This window comes from Mya arenaria, chromosome 5 (genome assembly GCF_026914265.1).
Source record: "Mya arenaria isolate MELC-2E11 chromosome 5, ASM2691426v1".
NCBI classification, from domain to species: Eukaryota; Metazoa; Mollusca; class Bivalvia; order Myida; family Myidae; genus Mya; species Mya arenaria.
Window position 1 is genome coordinate 48,212,202 of NC_069126.1, and position 17,167 is coordinate 48,229,368.

At 32.2% G+C, this 17,167-nt stretch overlaps 1 protein-coding gene across 1 annotated transcript; it reads left to right on the plus strand.

Moving 5' to 3' along the window:
* Positions 1 to 6,659: 6,659 nt before the first annotated feature.
* Positions 6,660 to 16,197, plus strand: LOC128236096 (uncharacterized). Its single transcript, XM_052950947.1, has 3 exons — positions 6,660 to 7,073; positions 14,564 to 14,921; positions 15,034 to 16,197. The coding sequence occupies exons 1-3, from the start codon at positions 6,945 to 6,947 to the stop codon at positions 15,084 to 15,086; spliced, it is 540 nt and encodes a 179-aa protein (XP_052806907.1). The 5' UTR covers positions 6,660 to 6,944; the 3' UTR covers positions 15,087 to 16,197.
* Positions 16,198 to 17,167: the final 970 nt, after the last annotated feature.

Consider the following 17,167-nt stretch of genomic DNA (forward strand, 5'->3'; position numbering starts at 1 on the left):
GCGAGAACAAGAATATGTCCACACATGAAACTCAAAATGATGCCAATGGCAACGTACATTAAATATTATTTTATTTTTGATGTGATGGTTGGCAGGTACGTATTTCACATTGCAAATCACGTGCCGAAATATTGAAATCTTAGATATATTAAAACCCGTATGTTTCAGGAATGACACAATTCTATTAATTATATTACTGCATTTAGTGTTATTTAAATTAGCAGCAGTAAGCTCGTTTCGTATCAGCTTCCTCAGCAGCAGATTTCACTTTCAGATGAACTGAGTAACACCAGGGCAAGATGGTAATAGTAAAGACCCGCGAGTAATGCAGTTACATCAAGCTGTAACCGTTATCATACCAGAACAGACCAAAAGAGATAAAGTTATTGACTTGAACATGTACGAATAATCTTCATTGCCCAATAGACACATGACAAGGCAAAAGCGGATATATGTTAGAGTGCAATATAAATATCAAACGTATCAACGCAGTAAACGTATAGCAATTGATCTTCTATTCATTTGCTAAGAAATGTGTTTTCATTATAAACAATGCTATAATATGTTAAGTAAGTGTCCTACCCAACGACATTTATACATCGTAATTTGTATCCCAACATTTCAACTTAATTCTCAGCTGAACATGTTACCACTTGCTTTTGTAACACTTCAAGTAACTGTTTGGCTTGACAAATATACGCAATATTAAACATTTACCTTTTATTTATTATTCATATTGTGAGTTTGGGTACGATTCATTTAACAAAATAGCATAACATACCTTAAAACGTAACGTTTACATTTGAAGCTGTTGCATTGTAGACATAATTCTCCTTTTAATTACACCCTAATATCTTATGGATTTTTTTTTACATCTTATGCATTTATTTACCTACTGTATTTACCCGTTTCAATATCTGTTGTTTATAAGGAACGTTCCTTATGTTCATAAGGAACGAAAATGCGATTATATTACAAAACCCAATCATAGATTTTCAAAATATTCTTCAAAAATTAAAAGTTTCTCTTTTTCTTGGGATTCAAATAAACAAATATCAAAAGTCTGTCATGTCTATAACTCTTACAATGTTTAGTCAGGCTATAGAATGAATGTTTATCAAACTAATTTCTAAACTAGTATTTACTAGTGTCATTTGCTCTTTTAAACATGTTGTACAAGAATAAAGCAAAGTCTAACTATGTTTTGTGTCATGAAATCACGTCCGTAAAATGTGAAAAAGTCGGTCAATGTTTTATAGTTTTGCCATATACATTGCATGTGAAATTAATCCGTTTACAATTTTACAGGCAACGCATCTCTATAACATTTGGCATATGTCCAGTTATTCCTGCAACGTGTCGCCTCTGACACGTGAAACTATGCCACGTCTAATACATGTGAAACAAACAATGTTGTCTTGCAAAGCCACGGTTTTAACACGTGAAACAAATATAACTCTGCAATCACGACATAGGAGGAATATGGAATTACGCCTGGAGTCAAAAAGCAATTAAATTTGTTTTCATTTTATTTGGATGAATCTGCCCGGTTATTGATGAACACTTTGTCTAAGGACTCAATCCAAATGATGGGAATTGCTAGATGAATCAAAGAACAATTAATTTTATCGCTAAAATGATTCAAACATAATACACTACAGTGGCGATCCCAGCAGTATGAATATTCTAACGTCTTTAGAATTACAATGAGTAAAAAGAAATGTATTACAGAGTTATTCCACGCTCGCTTCTCATATTATATTATTAAGTGCGTTTTCTTTGCATCAGTTTTATATTTCTTCATTCATAGAATTCATAAAATCTTTTGAACTTTGCAGATACACATAGTCGAAAAATGTAATCGAATATATATCAAATCGTTAATAATTGTTGTATTTCTTGACTTTTGTAATGGTTAAGTTGGCCATTGCAGTGTAACACGTCCACGTTTACCACATTCAATTGAAAATGTTAAAAGGTATTATTTTATCAATCCATCGATACATCCATCTCTCAAACATCCAACATGACAGATGCAGTGGCTATTGATATTTTTTAGACAAATTCGTTGGCACAAAATAATAATAATTGTATACCATTCTTATTTTATTAACTGATGAAGACTGGTACATCATGCACAGAATGGTCCTTAAAATATAGTAAGGGTGAATGTAGTTACAATGGCAATAATGATTTATCTAGTGCTACCAGTTCGCAGTTTTGAACTGAATGAAGCCCTTCAGTAAAGTAAATTAATTCGTTATATTTGACACTCACTAATGTTTTAGAATTTGCCGAAGTGAATAGATGGTTTGGTGAGCTAGATAAATGGTTTGTCTTTGTTTAACGTTACAAACATTATACTATTTAAATGACTTTACTTTACACACAAAGCAAATAAACAACGAACACCATTTTTCAAAATGATCATATTTCACAACCTCAGATAAAATCTCTGTGTGATTTATCACGCGGTAATAGTAACAAAGATAGTGTTCAGCAAAAATTGCAATGTACGAAAACGCATACTTTGTCTGAATAAATTTGTTTAGAACAAGGTGCATCAAAGAATGCAGGTTGCATTCTGTATCAATTTATCATATTATATATGATTTAAAGTATAAACAAATACCAATTTTTACTTAAATCGACTGTGTAAGTTAAGAAACAAAACACATTATGTTAAAGCTTTGTTCTGTTTAAAATAGGCAATGTAACAAATTAAAAAGAGGTCATTTGCTTACTGAGTTTAAATAATCTATGTTTTTCAATTAACCTTTCAAAGTAGCCTTGTCTGATGTCTGAATTTTTACACAAAACAAATGTATTATATAACTCAGAAACTTTTTCCGAAATGGTACGCAAAGCTTTTTAATTCATAATCTGATAACATCTTATCTCGTAAAACTTGCTCAAACCATTATTACCCCAAACTATGTTGCAAAAAAAGTATGTTTGTTAGACTTTAAACGAATTCAGATATCTATGTTTGAGGGCTCATAATTTGTCTGTAGTTAACAGCGACTTTTTCTATGAATTGGTCTATGGTTTTACTGCGTACTGTTACCAAAACATATCATATAATTTTAAAGCTTATAAAGGTCCACTTTCTGGCAATTGTGATCAGAAAAACATGTTTTAAATTCAAATTTAACGTTTTACACGTAACCACCCTAACCTTTTTTTTCTAGAAAAATGTCGGTTTGTTATGCTACGATATCGTATGTTGTAGCAACTGCTAATGTTACACGCTTCTTCCTATCGCCAAGTGCTTACTGGCTGTTCCGAGTCATGGACTCACACACGGACTTAAACACTGGTCATCCATTTATCCCCAAAGAGTTGGATGAACATGCCTTTCGAAAAGAAACACTTGACAAAATTTGAATTGTCTTCTAACCAATACTTCCTACAAAGTCAAACAGTTTAAAAATATATAAAATAGATGATTAATCATCCAGTTAATTATCAAACAGTTGTTTTCATCTGTTATTTGGTTGCAATTGTTTGTACAATCAGCTTCAAGTTCTAGAAATAGTTTAAAAACCATGGTTATTCCTCTTATAAATGGTAAGTTATGTTCAATTGCAAATCCTTTTTTATTTCAACATATGCAAACTTTTCTGAAAGCTGCACCCTCACATATTGACCATTCTGACAACTTTTTTATCATCTGTCTTGGAATAGGGCGTTTTTGTTATTAAAATATCGGTGATATAGGACTGCTGACAAAAGATCACTTAAGATGTTATCCAGGATGACCTCCCTTTACTCAAGATTGAAAATGCTTCCTAAGGTTTATATTTTGTTTATATCCGATTGATATTAAAAAATGCTGTATCAAAATAATCATCTTACAATTAATAGTTATAGAGTTGCCTCGTGCAATTTGCCAGTGTATAAGACAAAAGTATGAGACAGGTGTATATTTATAATTATGTGCTGAAACTATATTTTAGTTGTGTTTTATTGGGGCGATTTTATGCCCCGAATGTCAAACAAAGATTAGGTGCCTCTATGCTCTTTACTCAACGATTGCAAAGTAGCGAAATAAGGTATTAGGTTCAATACCTTTTATTATCTTCTAGGAAGTATGAACTTCCTTTAAAATTCAAACAACTGATAAAGATTAATTGTCAACAAGCGTGATCTTCACTAATTTTCTGGAAAACGACACGTTTTGATGCGATTCGGGCTGATCTCTGACAGTAAGTGACAAGAAAGGCCGCTATCGAACAAATAAAGTCACAATTTAACTTTATAATTGGGCTGTAGTTTTACAAAAATGCATTGTGCACTAAAATGCCGTTTACTAAATATCAACTATATCATTTGTGAATGATATCATCAAGCGCCGTGCCTGGATTATTTTGAGTGTAAATTCATAAAATGTATACACATAGCGAGGTGACAGAAAACGTGCTTCTCAGTTTCACAATTTGGACGTGCGGCTTTTTCGTCGAAAAAACATTCTGTTTTTAGAGACAGATAATGCTTTGATTTATCTTCGGTCTCGTCTAGACAGAAATATCACCATCACTTATTTGAATTCATCACACTCTAATTATTGACTACAATCCCAAAAGATTCAATCTCTTCTGTACTTCATTTTGTTTAACCAAAACAAAACATGTCAGATATCCCTTTCTGGTATGAAACAGGCGCTCAATAGTGCATTGCATTTCATTCTTTCATTGCGTCATTAAGCTCAGCATTCTACTATATGTATGCCACTCTTTTGATTATTATGATCATCAACTATCCTGGAGGAAGAATAAATCTCTCACGTTAAAATCGCTTACTCACTCAATACGTGAGTTAACTAATTATTCACTAATCTCAAAATACAACAACACACAACAGTTTAGGAATTGGCAATGTATTTGGTGAACGTGTACACAGGAAAAGGCAGTATTCGGATTATGGAAGATTGGTTATAGCGTCTGAGCTCATCTGGATCGTAACCTTGGTCAATCGTTGCCACGTCCGTCTTTAGAATCAGCAACATCAATAATGACTGGTGTCTTAGAAAACATCATGAAACAACTGGAACGAAATTAAACATACGGTACATCTTAAATCATAAAAGTAACAAATACGTTACTTACTTATGTTAGGCAATCAAACAGTGGAACTCTGTAAATGAAAATAAATATGCATGTTAATAGAGCACGTGTAACAGGAATTCAAATTTATATCTTCGCTTTCAGACATTTCAAAATAACTTCTTATTTCACCAAATACAAAACCTCGAGTGAAGAAAACAAAATCGTTTTCCCCATATACCCACAAAAGCACGAGGAAATCATGTTACTAGTGTCCCGCCAAACTAATCCACCTAAGTACTGAAGTACTACTAGTACTTGAACCAATCTCCTGAAATCAATAGTCCTGAAGTTTATATTTTTCTAAACGTGAATAATTGTATTTTTTACAACATTTAATTTGTTAGTGGAATTATTTTGCCCAAGAAAAAAAGACCTCCCAGTATATCAATTGCATCGTGATTATAACTATCCTGCTGATTTGGGATTTTAAAAACTTCCGCAAAGAAATGAGCCGATTACAATTTGACAGGACGCAACATCAACAGTCAATTACCATGCGGATCGCTACGTTTATTCGCGTTATCAGAACAGTTACAATTATCTAAGCTGGAATGACACATGCTGGATCGGTGATATCTTACTATGTACTCTGAAAGTAAATATGTGAATTATAGATTGTTGAAACAAGTTTTGAACTTTATAATTATGTTGTTAAAACAAAGTCAGATGTTTTGGTCACCTTTATTAGATTTAAACCGGTAAATAATCATTTGCAGATAGAAGTAGGCGGAATACGAACCGAAATTACTTAACATAGTCTTTCTAAATATGCTCATACCGGTGGAGCATTTTATCTTTGGTTAAAGTGTAGTTATTTCATCGTACCTGTGGAGAAATTCATCTTTGGTAAGAGTGTAGTTATTTCAAAAGCCAAAACGATTTTTCCTTTCATGCTTACTGCAATTATAGGATAGGACATCAAATGTGGGGCTGTATAAGTTAAATTGTGAACATATAGTTTTCATCATAATTCAAATGAAGGCAAACAGTGTTATAAATTAATGAAATAAGCAGATATAGCATAAATTCATATTGCCATATATTAACCCGGAGACCGTCATGACGTCAGAATCAAATAACATGTATTTTCCAACGTCAGAATTAATTAACATGTGTTCCCCAAGCACTCTTGGTATATGAAATCATTACTTAAGCAGGAATATGTTTTTTAGTCACTATACACATTGATCCTATAAATGAAATCGAATCGCGTGATTTCCACGGCACTCCTGTGGTCAAAGAAGGTGTGGTAAATTTTAAGAGTAACTCATGTTACCAGTCCTCTTTATCTGCGACATATCACCGACGTATGTGAAAGTGCTTTTTCTGCTTCTAATTTCCTATTCTGTGGTAAAATTCATAGTATTCCATCGATAATTTTCAATATCTGAAATAGATTAAAAACGCGTAGGGAATCGCCCGAGACAAAAGACGTTCTCTCATTGGCCCAGCAGGATTAGGAACGCCTTATTATCATTATAAGCTTCACCTTTATGAATAGTCACTGCTGGAAGTAAATATCGGATCATTTGCCCACCAGTTTGTCTCGCGTATATTAATTGAAAAAGTATTCCTAAGGCAGCATGGAGAATAAAATGATCTGATAATACCGACTTGCTTTGAAAGGTGTAATGGGATATATGCCATTACGGCTTTGATTTTGGAATTCAGATTATAGAGAACGGAATTTAATAATTAAATTATTTCGAATATTTTTCTCATTTTAACACGTCTGTTATATAATCTACAACGAATATCAATTCTTAAGCAGGAAAGAATAAGCACACATCGTAAAACTTTATCATAGAGTAGAAAAGGTGTAATTTAAGTTTAGAAATGGTGGCAGTACGTATAGCGATTTTCCTTCAGACGTTATGCACGTATTCCCAGATTGCTATATTACTAGTACATATGCCCTCTATACTAGGATTGCCATATCTTAACGATGGGACAAGCATTCAACAGGTAAAATATCTTCTTCTATTATACAAAATGAATCTTACTCTCAGAATTAACTGAATTATTATTATTATTATTATTATTATTATTATTATTATTATTATTATTATTGTAAAATGCAATTTAAATCTGTGTTTTGCCTCATTTCGGCGTATTTTCATCACCATTAATATAAAAACGCAATCGCTCAATAAATCGTGCGTGTGCTTAACTGTAGGTACTTATTATGACTGATAAAAGCCAAAAATTAAGGTCAGCATAAGAAGGCTTTGTTAATAGGATTTATAATTTTGTTAAAGGGATTCGATTTTGTGGTAAGTTATAATGGCACTCTCATCAACTAATCAGAATCATGTTGCTTAAATAAACAACTACCGATCAATCATAATTGAAATACTAGTAAAAAACCAACGAGGATTAAGTTTTTTTACTAACGAAAACGAGCCAGTCCAATACATATATACATCCATACGTTCAAAGAAGCATGCAGCTCTCAACTTATCAAACTGAAATAACATACTTTTTAAAAAGAAATTTTTATCAAACAGAAAAACATTTGGGAAAACTGGTAGTTTGAATCGGTTATGTTAAAAAACTGGTATTAGCGCGAACATGACCATCAATTATGTTATTTAGTCAAATTATTAGAACTTAACTTATGTGATATTTAATGAACAACAAAATTAACATCGATACTTTTCATTCATAATATAGTAAGACCATGATGATAACCGTTAGGAAGTTAATTCAGAAAGCACAAAATCAATTCTCTTTCTGTGTAGACATTAGACAGTTTAAAGCGTTTTCCATGTATTTTGTTCCGAGAAGGTTGTACGATTTCAATTGAGCATGCTTTTGAATCTGAGTTTTGAAATACGCCTGAATATTACTCTATGAATATGATTTGGTTGGGTTAAATTCTGAGTAATAGGTATTTATCAAAGCAGTATCGTGTTCTTATTTTGAATCAGTAAATCTTAAAAAGAAGAAAAATAATGTATTTTCTTACTTATCAAATTACTGCAGTTATGAAATATCTGCATACGATGTTTAAATCTTCATTTATGTCGTGGTTATTATGCGTCTGTTCATTACTTGAAATGGAAAAATTGAATCTCTTTCACGAAAATTTCAAATATACTTGTTCCAAGGTATGGAAGTAATTGAAAAAGATATTGAGTTTCTTCCAAGGGATTTCCTAACATGGCCAGTAAATTAATGAAGTTATTTAAAAATATATATATAACACTATTGTCTATAACTTCATCATTTTTGTTCGGAATAACTTGATAAAACAAACTGATACGAGACATTTCGTGTTTATGACGTGTTTTATTCATTTCATACTTGTACCGTTTTAACAATTGGCCTAAAAGTATCTAATAGCCTTTTCACGTGCAATATGTGCTTCAGTCAGTCTACAACCTCTCTTGTATTTCATTTTTTATCTTTGAAATTGATCTTAACACATACAATGATACAAATCAGTCTCACACAAGCATGATAAGTGGGATTTGACATTTTCTCACGACGTGCAAATATGACGATTACATGTCGATCACAGATCATGTGGAATTTAACATAACATTAATTTTTATTATACAAGAGATGCGCACAAGTGTCTGAAATTCACAAAGCTCATTACTTTGTCAGTTTTATACCTTTCGCTTTTATTTTAGTAAAATATAAGTAAGTCAAAAGAGCATCTAACATTGAAATTGAAATTGAAGTTACTGGAATGAAATTTGACCTTAAAGACGATTTTATTATTTATGAATAGAATGAGGTCAAGGTACCATGATTCAACAAGTATAATATATAATAGGCTTTTATCTAATCATGATGCTTCTGAAAACACATGACATGTTCACCAAGATAACGAATCCTTACGATATATTGCGTAATTTATCATATCGATCAATACTACTGTTGATATTTGTATAGGCGCTATGTTTTATTTACTCCGATTAAGCAACCGGAAACTAAATTTATGTCTCTTATATATAAAACACATTTAGGGCTTGTTGCCCAGCTGTATTCTATACAATCCCAAGTTTATATTACAAGTACCATGCGTTTATCATCAAGATTGTAATTAAATTAAAAAATACATGATATTTGTATTCTAAAATGAACCAATAATTTGATGTGGATATCCTAAAAAAATCTAATATGTGAAATCGTCAAGTAATAAGAAGGACTTAACAGTATAATACACCATCTCTAAAATGTCTACCTTACACATTCAGGAAAATTGTAATGTTTTGCGTGCAATTCATTTCACATGTCAATTCAATAAATGTCTTTTCTTTAAAATTGATCTAAACACTATAAATGCAATATATATATGCAAACAAAGCTTAATATGTTGAGTTTGTCATTTTCTCGCGTGATAAAGAATGGATGGTATGTCTCTTACAGATCATGACAATTAAAATTAATTTCCAACATAAAATTATTTATCACTGACTATAGGAAACAATGGCGTGCTTTGAAATGCTCCGAAAAATTCTCTTTTCAGGTTAACCCAATTACTTCTCCATTCTGTTAAACAAAAACAGTGATTGAAAGTTAATCTGTAAGGGGAATTAAAAATACCAGAAGTGTAGCGGGAATGAATATGTCTTTATGAGAGTGTTCAATATTATACCAATTATACATGGTCAAGGCACCATGGTTCACGCGGTTGAATGATAATGACAGTACGTAATTGCCCTCTAAACAAAATATCAATATTGAACGTATTGCAATGGAAAGAAAGAACGTATTGAAATGGTTGATACATACGAAGACAAAAGTTCGTACTTATAGACAAAAGGTATTTGGTTTTATGTGGTGTTCGGTCGGTGTTCGGTGGAATTACAATGGAAACTAGAGGAAAGGACTAAGCAGCAATACTTTTTAACTATTATTGATTTAAGGGCCATTGGTATTATCCTAACAGAAACGTATGCATGTCATGTTCGATACTAAGGCATAAATAAACTCTGCTATTACCGCCGATCTTGAAGTTTAGTGCTTATGGAGTTTTTAATTAGTTGTGATAACATATACTGCCAGATATAGATAGAGGGAAAAGCCATTAAAAGGGAGCCGTAAAGGGATTGGCCGTAACTAATGTTTTAATAACGTGTTGTCCAACCATTTTGCACATACGATTATAATAGTTATATTAGAGATTCCCAAAATTAACGGAATATCGTTGATATCACGCCTTTACATTCATATTGGTTCAAACCAATATAATAATTTGTTTCTTATTTTCTATCGCAATTGAATCGTTTGTTTTGTCTATCTAACACGACTTAAATCCAATTTAAATAATTAAAATGTATTTTGATACCGATGATTTATTCTCAAGTAGGCAGGGTTTATAAACAATAATAAGAATAAGATTCTTATTACATTGCCAGCATTAAAATCAATATGAGTAACTCTTGAACAGAAGCACAGAAGCTGTCATATTAAGTTGTATGACTATATTGCTAGTTTAGTAGGCTAGTTTACAACTAAAAGCAAACAAGCACTTGTTCGAACGTATTGCATTTATACGTCCCTGTTAATTATCTATTAAACACCTAGTTTTTAACTTGTTATTCCAACAGATGCAATAAAAGCAGTATTTCGAGAACGAATAGTTCCTTTGAGAGTATTAGGTGTATATAAAGGTCAGTTATGACAGATTCTATGTTTGTTAAAAACCCATTAATTTGTTTCTTTGGAATTTAAACAAATTTAAGACTCCTTATGGACCCACAGTTATGGTAACACAATATCAGTGCATGCGAAAGTGCCGCTCTAGGGAGTCCATGCAATGCTGACGTATGAAACATTACATGTGAAAGCTTGACGATAAAACAAAGACAAAATGGACTCTCGTAAATAAACTTGAAGTTCTATTCCCTATTCAATTCATTATCCCTTCAAAACAAGTTCCATATTCATATTTCATGTTGTTTTTCTTTGTATGAGGATTGCTGTATGTCTTCAATATAAATGGCTTCGACTGAGAAGGGAGAGTCACAAATACTCTGTTGGAGAAAATTATCTACTTGAATAATATTTATTTCAAACAGCCACTTTTATCAGCTTGTTTTCAAATAAAGCTTCTATGTTTTACTAATATTGTTGCTTAATAATAAACTAACAATATAGTAGCTGCTTACACGTTTAAAGAAAAATGCATTAACTTATACATTGCCACTCTCTTCGGCACGATTTTGGGCATGTTGATGGCATGTTCTCGTAATTTGGGGTAAACAGTCGAACACTGGGAAAAGCAATTGTCCTTCATGATGACTACCAAAAAATGAACTTCTGTAAATCCCAGTGAACCTCTTTCTTTTTTCATTGCAATGCAGTAACCAAAACAAATCTGATTACACATTTGTTGATTTATGCGATTACTTACTATGTACGTTTGTGGTGTTGTTGTGAAATTTCCCATATGTAACCAAGCAGGCGGCGGTTTCGATCATACTCAGGGTGTCGTACTAATAGTCTCTTAAAGTGCACACAATAATTGATTTCTACCAATAAAGCTGGGTGTGATGTATAATGGTATCAACGTTTGTCACTAGCGAACTTATAGAAATTTGTATAAACAAACGTTATATCGAAAAATCAAAAGCTTTCTCTTCAGGCACATCCAGCAAAAAAGGAGTGTTATTATTGCAAATTGTCAATCGATTAAACAAAAGTAGTACAACAAAGAAAATAATTCTCGTAAAAATAGCAAACACTACATAACATTAAATCGGTGTTGTGAATAAGACAAAAACAGTAGCATCTACTGTGACAAGCCCAGTATCAAAAAAACATATTATATTGAAATTTTGATCGAAATTGCTTTTTCCTAAAATATGGTAATAAGACACTTGTAACACACCTTAAAGATGGTTATTAGACACTTGTAAAACTGAAGCATACATTGCAGCATTGAATACCACTAGTTGAAAAGGTGCAAAAGAAGATTTGACCAAAGGAAAACCAAACAATGGATTACATTAAACCATAAAAGTTATGCTTTGAGGTTGGTGTTGCGCCTCAACAACACATTTGGATGTGTTAAATCGCCTATCGAGGTGTTGTAACTTCATACTTGTACCAATAAATATCGACAATCATCCCGGGTTCCCTATACAAAAAAAGTTGTTTGTAAGGCGATCTTCCTAGCCCCGGTATCATACATACTAATCTATGTTTCATTTATCAAATCCATTTACTGACTTAATATATAAGCTTGTTAAGCCGCTCATGTTTCACCAAAATGACAGACTAATATTGGAAGTTTTCATTGCGGAGTTGAGGCTGTTATTTGTGAAAAATACTGAGTTTACCTTTTTCATAAGTTATAAAGTTAAACTACAGTAAAAAAACACAGTAACCAAAACTTTCAGCATAAACTCCCTTTTCATGGCACAGGGTCAACGCCAACGACAAAGCTTCTCAAATATAACGATTGATAGTATGATATTTCCTTACATAACATTTTTTTAAAAATCAAGTTATTAATCAATATTTGAAAATTGTACAATGTTATTCATAACAAATTCGAAATTGCATATTTGAGAAACGTGACTTATATGTTAAAATTGTAAAGTCATCATTTAAAATGTAAGCATAGTATATTTGTAATATAAAAGAAATCTTTCAGAACGCTGATATTTTAAAGAGTCACTCTTATTCAAAATCAGTACATACACATATAAACCAAACATAAATTTTGAGTGACAAACCTTCAACTCCTTACTAAATAATGCATTTAAGGAAAATATTAATTACTATTGACAAGATTATAACCGTGTATATAACAGCTGAATATGCAAAAATATTAAATGATTGGTGAATGCTAAAATATTGACTGCATTTTACTATCGTCTAATAAGGTAGCAATACCGTGCTTTCTGCACATTTCTTTTAAATTAAACTCGGTATACTTCATACATCATAGTTTTCGACATTTGTTCATCCGTTTTGGTCTATTTGAGAAATGTATTAAATGTGTTTAACTTATTTGGGAGTAATAGTGCATTTTTAAACATTGCATTTGCATGTGTTCTGCGTTTAATTCTGGACAAATGTTGATACTTAAAAAAGCATTGAGTTATTTAAAATCAATGAAAAAAAATGATTTCTTTATTGTACTTAAATGAGTATGCTTTTGAGTGGCTTTGTGAAACAAATTGAAACACATATTAAACTTGAAAGTTAAATACGGAAATGAGTGATTGTAAAATAAATAACAATTACGATACCCTTAAAGTCTTGTTTTTTTGCAAGAATTCTATTCTATAACAATTCTCAATCCTTTGTATTTGTCAGCCAGATAAACTATACTGTATAAAACTTCCTTTATCTATGCATGCAGTTGTACAATACGTCTATCATAAATGACATATGTGGCTTACAGTATCTTCAACGATATCTCTGGGGCACAAAGTCACTAGAAATATCATGCTTTTTCATCCTGCGTTTGAAAAGATATGCGTTTATGAAAACAGTATTAATCGTTTTGAACTTAACCGACATAACTTTTGTAAAACGATGATATTCAATAACATCATTGTACGTTGAAATACAAGTATCAGCCTTTTTCAAAGTGCTGACTGGCTGTTAACAAGTATTGGTTTCCAAAATCGAATTGAACCACTGATCATTCACTGCATCCGAACAGACAACGAGTGCTATTCGGAACCAATAGCTCCGTACACACAATAAAAAATCAACCGAGACATTAATATGGCTTTTTGCGTTGATTTAATAACCTACAACGATATTTCGAAACACATTTGTTTTCCTAGAGACATAAACATGTCTAGACAAATATATTGCATGGTTGCATTTTATTCAGCATAATCATGATTTCATTTTTCACACAGATATTTGCAACTGCATGAGGCAACTGCTAATCTATATGTTTTGAAATCATTATATTTTATCGAGTCGCCAATAGTCCACGCTTAACCTAGAAAGCCTTCGTTGCAATTTTGCTTGCCTGCTCTCTTGTTATAATAAAATTCTTGAACTAAAGGTTAATGTCAAGTCAATTTATCACATCCTTGTTAACAAAATGGGCTCACGGAAACAATGATAAAAACTCACATAAACTACCTTTATGAAGATACAATTCAAGTATGCCATTCCTTCATGCAATTCTGTATAACAAACAAATCAAAATATATACATTAAATCACACAGAATCAAATAAAAAACGAGCAAAATATCTCTTCCTAAATTACTAGGTACGAGTCTAACCATGTCTTGATTTATAAGTAAGGGCATTTGTTTAAACCTGTTTTGCCATAAAATCATTCCTTGACAATAACGTGCTCCAGCTCGCAGGAAAACGCAAATTCCGAAATTATGAGCACTTAAATCAGTCGTTTTATCTGTTGCCACTGTCAAAGAATGAAAACAACACTCAACATGCTTATTTGGATATTTCATTGTGTAGCTGCTGTAATAAAAGACATGCCTTTCATCTATATTTTCAGCTCTACAGTGATGGCGTCTTAAACGGTGATACTGACATATCCGATAGGCTGTTTCCTAGATATAATGATCAACAGGATACATTTGATGCATACGGACAAACGTTAGGTAATAACATGGATTGGCCTTTGGACTCGAATGAGGTCGAAAATGAAATCATATCACAACTGGATGGCTCTAAACAGAATGAAAACGATTATAAACGCAGTGTTAACCGTGATGTCTTAGATAAACTCGTTGGTGCACGGGCAAAGAGATTTGGATATTCCTACCACCCATATCTTATATCCCCTAGGCCGATGACTCGTGCACGGAATTGGAATGACCCTTCGAAATTATGGATGACGTCTGGTGACAACGGTAATTATATGTTTATCTCCATTTACAAGTTTTAGTTCGCCGTTATGAATTAAAATCAGTCCTAAAAGTAACTTTATGAATTTGCTTAAACAGGCATTCACTTATGTTTCAGATTTTGCCAAGGTTAAACGACGGTTTGCTTTCTCTGCTCTGAGAGGAAGATAGATTTCTTTCACCGAGCAAGAACTCCATCGTTGCAAAACACAGATGTTTCAATTATGTTAACGCAAAGCAAATGTACAACAGACGACATATTTGAAATTAATCATGTGTCCTATCTTGTGATTACATAAATGGTGTGTACATCATCACGTTATAATGCCAAACACATATTGTTAAACACCAATTACATTGTTCAAGAACACAAACACATATGTTTTCTTTGCTGGCTTTATTCGACTTCGAATACTTATATATCCAAATGTAATCATTTTAAAGAAGAGATACACACTATTTTTGGGTTGTCTTGTTGATGAGTACACCAATTCAATGTGCATATTAAAAGTATTTAAAGTCGACTATGTTAGTTCAGAAACCAAAACTCAATTGTATGGCGTTATCAACTATACAAAGTGCAAATATATGAAAAATCTGCTACATTCATTTTTTTAACTATTCTTGCCCAACGCAATTATCAACTGCGAACATTCAATGAACAATATAATTGAAATTAATAGGACAATCCAAGTCGTCTTAAGCTAGAATAAGTCTGTTTATGGGTACAAGGTACTAGTACTAAGGTCCAACACACACTGAACGACAGACACATGCATTGACGTCTATATATCTATAAATTTGGAGTAACCTCCATGGACCGGTGAGAAAAACAAAAGCACACAGGGAACATGTATTGATAAATGTTGTGCTTATAAATCCGTGGATAAATATTCACCAATAGGCAAAAATCTGTATCAACAGTATCGGAGTTAAAATCATTAGTTAGCATGCATAAACACTTTTGTAATATAGGTGAATTATGGAGTTGAGCATTTTTGACGAACAAAGATTTTATCCGATTTTTAATCAAAGAGCAATGGCATTTTTCAGGAAAATATCTCTACTTGAAAACTTTTTTTTTGTATCAAAATATTCAAGACATCCAGATGACAAAGTCTGGAGGCTTTTGCTTCTATTTTAAGAAAGTTATTTTCTTATTGATTTTTCTGTACCCAGAAAATGAATGTTGTTAAATACGTTACACCATTTCATTGAATATGTTTTTTCTTTATTTTTTCAACAGAATTTATATCATCGAGAAATCACAAAAAACACACAAGACATTGTTAATGAGAAAGCTTGATAATAAATCTGGTAAAACGAATTTAAAGTGAAAACATTCGAATTTTATTTATATGTTAAGGCATATTCTTATCCAATTTTATATCCCGTTATAACAAGTTTACTATTTCATCTAATTCAACTTTTTGTGTTTTGTAATTATCGTCGACTGGGAAATGAAAGTCGCATTTCTCCTCTTCATTGGATACAATTTTCTCTTAAGCAGCAATTGTTATCGTTTGTTCTCCGATTTGATGTATTGTTAAAATAAACCTGAGCAATGAATCGACCCTAATATGGCTGAAAGAGACATGGGAAGTTTGAAAGATATATGTTGTTGCTTTGACAAAACTTCCGCTTGAAATAGGTTTGTAAAACACATAATATACGTATAATGTTAAATATGGCAAACATCTAAGTTTGAAGTCTCATAAAATGTCTATGATATACAGACATGTTTCCCATTTAATAGTTAATGAATTTTCTACACAGCCCTACAAATCATATCACGTTTTCATAAAGGGTCCCCTTCCTCGTAATTTTTAAAAACTTAAATGCGTCTTTCGAATCCGAATTAAACATTTTGCTTAAACCAACTAATCTTTGTTTAATATAAATGTCGGTATGTTATGCCTTTTTAACGTTGTAGCAACTATCGAAACAAAAATCATCTTCCCCTCCCAAGTACTAACTGGTCGATTCGAGTCACACACACAGGGACCTAAGCACTGGCCCTCCGTTAATCTCCGAAATGAGGAATGAACGGGCCCTTTGAAAAGAAACACTTCGGAACCGATACTTCCTAAATGATAATTAAATGAATCCAACCGAATAACATTGCAAATGTTTGCGTTGAGTAAAAAATAGATGCACTGGTTATTTATTTGAAGATATATCTGAAAACAAACGTTTCATTCGGGGCATAAGTTGTACCAAAAATACGCAACTTGTTTACATATGTTTTAGCC

Bases quoted from the DNA above. Each gene is read 5' to 3' on its own strand.
- LOC128236096 (XM_052950947.1), top strand. From the start codon at position 6,945: ATGGTGGCAGTACGTATAGCGATTTTCCTTCAGACGTTATGCACGTAT. The intron at 7,074-14,563 runs GTAAAATATCTT...CTATATTTTCAG, and splicing joins ATGGGACAAGCATTCAACAG to CTCTACAGTGATGGCGTCTT. The intron at 14,922-15,033 runs GTAATTATATGT...CTTATGTTTCAG, and splicing joins GATGACGTCTGGTGACAACG to ATTTTGCCAAGGTTAAACGA.